General features: G+C 52.0%; 1 protein-coding gene across 1 annotated transcript in view; it reads left to right on the top strand.

The window, feature by feature from the left end:
* Positions 1–4,310: 4,310 nt before the first annotated feature.
* The window catches only part of ARID3B (AT-rich interaction domain 3B), a 38,708-nt gene continuing 38,261 nt past the window's right edge, over positions 4,311–4,757 (top strand). The window contains exon 1 of the mRNA XM_015414799.1: positions 4,311–4,751. Within this exon, the coding sequence (XP_015270285.1) occupies positions 4,311–4,751 (441 nt within the window). The remainder of the gene's footprint in view (positions 4,752–4,757) is intronic.

Here is a 4,757-nt window from a genome sequence, read left to right as displayed (position 1 = left end):
TACCTCTTCTTTTGCACATTGTCACTTTGATGGGTACATTCATGTGGTCAAGTCTGAAATAAGCCAAAGAGGATGGAGCGAAAAGGTCCGGGCATACTTCTCCACATGCAACCAGCTGGGTGACCTTGGGTCAGTCACAGTTCTCTCAGAGCTCTCTCAGCCCCACCTACCTCACAGGGTGTCTGTTGTGGGGAGAGGAAGGGAAGGCGATTGTAAACTGCTCCAGCACTCCTTTGGGTAGTGAAGGGCAGGGTATAAAACTAACTCTTCTTCTTAATTTTATAGTGCACCTTTCTCACTGACACTCAAGACGGATCACACAATTAAAATCAATGCAGTAAGAGCCTCGTAATGCATACAATCAGCAATACAATCAAGATGGATTGCGAAATTAGAGATTAGCGCAGTATAAGCAATTCACTATGTACAATGACATGGTATTCATGCATACAACTGTGACACAAAATGGAGTACATAATGAGAGACACAGTGAGAAGACACCATGTACGCAACAAACAAAGCAAGAAAAACAACCCGAAATTCCACCAACATTGACTATATGATCTTGTTCCCTGCTCCCAAAGAGCTCGGGGTGCATAGTTCTCCTCTCCTACATTTTGCCCCTATCACAGCCCTGTGAGGTAGGCTGGACAAAGACAAAGTGACATACCCAAAGTCTACGGCTGCCAATTCCGAGTTGGGAAATTCCTGGAGATTTAGGGGTGGGGAGGGAGATCAGTGAGGCATAACGCCATAGAGCCCATCCTCCAAAGCAGCCATTTTCCTCCAGGGGAATTGATCCTGGTCGTTTGGAGATGATCACTTGTAATTCCAGGAGATCTCCAGGCGCCACCTGGAGGTTCTCAACCCTGCCAAGGTCACCCAATGACCTTCCTGGCAGAGGGCATAACTGCACATGACATTTTTCCCCCAGGGATGTGTCTGGCTTTGGTTGGGAAACTTATTCTGAAACTTTTCTCTTCCCAGGGTGCGCAGTCCTGATTTGGATTGGCCCCTGGCCCCTGAGGAGAGGGGGCTTAGATCTCCCCCCCCTGTTCTCTCAACCCTAAATGGTCATGTTATTTGCCCTCTTGTGAGCTGTGTGTGGATTGACAGGTTACTGGATAATATTCCATAAATGCACAAACATTGGCTTCCCCTTCGCTTCTTTTTGAGCCTGGGGTCCTTCCTGAAGTATCTTCATCAATATCACACCAAGGTTTTTTTTTTTTAAAAATCCCCAAAACAATTTCAGTTACCTTTTAATCCATCGTTCCCCTAGGTTGAATATTTTGTCTCGTTGTGATTTGATATTGATCTTTTTAGATGCTGCTGGCTTTTTAAAAGTGCGATCAGCTTCGACGGATTTGGAAAAGCCCTTAAACATAAGATGAGAAGCCAATGTTGGATCAGGCCAATGGCCCACCCAGTCCAACACTCTGTATCACACAGTGGCCAAAGATACCAGGTGCCATCGGGAGGTCCAGCAGTGGGGCCAGGACACAAGAAGCCCTCCCACTGTTGTCCCCCCCCCCAAGCACAAAAAATACAGAGCATCCCTTGCCCCAGCCTGAAAGTTCCTAACTATACCTTGTGGCTAATGAAGCCCTCCCACTGTTGCCCCCCCCCCCAAGCACCAAGAATACAGTGCATCCCTTGCCCCAGCCTGAAAGTTCTTAACTATACCTTGTGGCTAATAGCCACTGATGGACCTCTGCTCCATATGAAGCCGTCCATGCTTGTAGCCGCCACCACCTCCCGTGGCAGGGAATTCCATGTGTTAACCACTCTTTGGGTGAAGAAATACTTCCTTTTATCCGTTCTAACCCGACTACTCAGCAATTTCACTGAGTGCCCACGCGTTCTTGTATTGTGAGAAAGATCCCTTTAGGATCACACTGTTAGTAGATCTACAGTCCCCCACGTTGTTTTAGGATGTATAGTTCTTGCTGGTTATTTGATTTTAGGGTTAAGGTGGAGTCCGTGGCTCCCTGACCTGGATAGCCCAATCTTGGAAGCTACAAAGGGTCAGCCCTGGTCAGTATTTGGAAGGGAGACCCCCAAGGAATACCAGAGTCATGACGTGGAGGCAGGCAATGGCCAACCACCTCTGAACATCTCTTTCCTTGAAAATCCCAGATTGTCACCATGTCAGCTACGACTTGATGGCAAAAAAAAGGAATGAGAGTCTACAGCATCAAATCCCTGCAGAGCCCCCTCCTCAGACCCCACCCTCCCCAGGCTCCACCTCCAAATCTCCAGGAATTTCCCAACTGAGAGTTGGCAACCGTAGCAGCATACCTTTTCCTCCTGCCCTCCATTTTTACGTAGGGTCGTTTTAGGGTTATGATTTGATGGCATTCTGCATACGTATGTGAAGAGGAACAGTTTAAATACGGAAGATCATAAATAAGGAGATGGAAAAGTCAAGTTGTTTCCTGCTTCCCAGTTCCTTATTCAATGCCAACAAGAACAGGCAGTGTGAATAATTATAAGGCTGAAAACAGACACGGTGTCAGAGACCCATGAACAGATCTTTCTTTTTTTCCAAATTTCAAAGCAACTGAGCTTTTGATCAGAGCAACGTGGAGGAAAGAAGAAAGGTGTTTACACTTTGCCTCCTTATCCGTGCATAACGTATCATATCTAAACCTGGATTCGGGTGGGTAGCCGTGTTGGTCTGAAGCAACAGAACAAAGTTCGAGTCCAGTGGTACCTTTAAGAAGGAGTGTGCATGCAGATGAAAGCTTATACTCAGAATTAAACTTTGTCCGTCTTAAAGGTGCCACTAGACTGGACCCAAGCTTTGTTCTATAGCTAAACCCGGATCATCTTCAGGAAGACCTGAAGCTGCTTTTTGGAATAGTTACAGTCAGTGTTCCCTCTAAGGTGAGTTAGTGTGAGCTAGCTCACAGTTTTTTAGCCTCCAGCGCACACATTTTTGTCTTAGCTCAGGAAGGATGGCTCCAGAGCAAACTAATTTAGCAGTAGCCAAATCGCTTGCTCACAACTTTAATGCCAGTAGCTCACAAAGTAGAAGATTTGCTCACAAGACTCCACAGCTTAGAGGGAGCATTGGTCAGTGTTTTGGGAACAGATGTGCTGAAAAATGACATAGATGTACCTCCAGCACTTGATGGTTTTTTGACCCTCACAATATGACAATGGACATATCCGCCAATTTGAGGACACACTTCATTCATTTGATACAGGTGGCTCTAGTCCACCCAAGCTTCTTCTGCCACAAGAACAGTGCAGTCCTCTGGAGAAATCCCAGTGACCTCAAACGTTTGCACTCGGCATAGATGGAAACAACCCTGCATAGGGCTGCATGCTATACTGCAGTTCTAAACAGCCTGGCACTTTTCTAGGCCCAACGGTGACAGGTGTGTAAACCTGTTTTGGTTTGTACTGTAAAGAATTTAGTCTTTTAGCTCCAGTGTAAGGTTGCCAGCTTTGGGTTGGCAATTCCTGGGGATTTTCAGGGGTGGAGCCTGGGGAGGGTGGGGTTTGGAGACGGGAGGAACTTCAGCGGGGTAGAACGCCACAGAGCCCACCTTTCAAAGCAGCCATTTTCTCCAGGGGAACTGCTCTGCGGCGGCGGGAGATCCGTTGTAATTCCGGGAGATCTCCAGCCACAACCTGGAGGCTGGCAACCCTAATTAGCTGCCGCTTTAGTTTTTCCTGTAACAGGCAAGCAACCCCCACCCCCCCATACACTTGTGGTGTTTAACAAGCGCGATTTAAATAAGGGGCGCGCGCAGAAAGGAAAGGGTTACCTTCCCTTGTCTTCCCTGCCAAAACCGCAATTCCCATCGACACGGAGCTCCCTCCCTCCAATTCTTTAAAAAAGCTTTAAAAAAAAGAAGTCAAGAGTTCGAATCGCTCCTCTCCGGCGTCACGTCCGTGCCCTGAAGTGCGAGCGCGCCTCCGCCCCCCTCCGGCGGCACACAGATGTTTTGTTTCAACCCAGACAGTCTTGCTTCCAGCATCCCATGGGACTCCCGCGGAATCTGGAGTTCCGTTAGATCCCACTAATCGAGCTTTCCGAAAGCGCCCTCTGCACGAGTTGGCTTAGCGCTTGCTCCTCCACGTCCAGTCCTTTGCTCCCTGGCGTGGGGGAGCGCGCAGCCCTGACGCCAGGTGGGTCTACTTCAGCGCAAACCGGCGTGGGACGGGAGGGCCAGGCTCTCGCTGCGACGTGTGGATTGGCCAGGCAAATCCGCCCCCCCCCCTCCTTCCCGTCCAGGCGCGGCGGCTCTAATCGGCCCACCCAAGCGCGCCTCGGCTCCGCCCCGCCGCCCAGGAGCATGCCGCGGCGTCGGCAGCAGCGGCAGCACCAGCAGCGCGGGCGGGCGGCGTCGGCAGCGCAGCGCGGAGGCGCCATGCCCCGGCCGTCCTTCCACCTGTGGCTCTTGCTGTGCTGGGCGGCGACGGGCTGCGGGGCGGGCGGCAGGCGCCTGCCTTCCTTCGGCGGCCACGTGGCGGAGAACCGGCCGGCGGGCACCCGGGTGAGCGGCCTGACCGTGCCGCTGACCCGCCTGGGGCCGGAGCCGTGGTGCGCCAAGGTGCAAGGGCGCCGCTGGCACCTGCGCCTGCTGGGCGAGGGCCACGCGCACTTCCAGGTGGCGCTGCACGCGCGCTCCGGCCAGGTGTGGCTGCGCACCCGGCGGCCCCTGGACCGCGAGGCGCGCGCCCTCTACGCCCTGCGCCTGGCCCTCTGCTGCAAGCGCTGCGCCGCCGGGCCCCCCGCCCCG

The sequence above is a fragment of the Gekko japonicus genome, unplaced genomic scaffold, assembly GCF_001447785.1.
Source record: "Gekko japonicus isolate JY-2015 unplaced genomic scaffold, Gekko_japonicus_V1.1 scaffold1649, whole genome shotgun sequence".
NCBI lineage: Eukaryota > Metazoa > Chordata > Lepidosauria > Squamata > Gekkonidae > Gekko > Gekko japonicus.
This window is presented reverse-complemented; position numbering and strand designations above follow the sequence as displayed.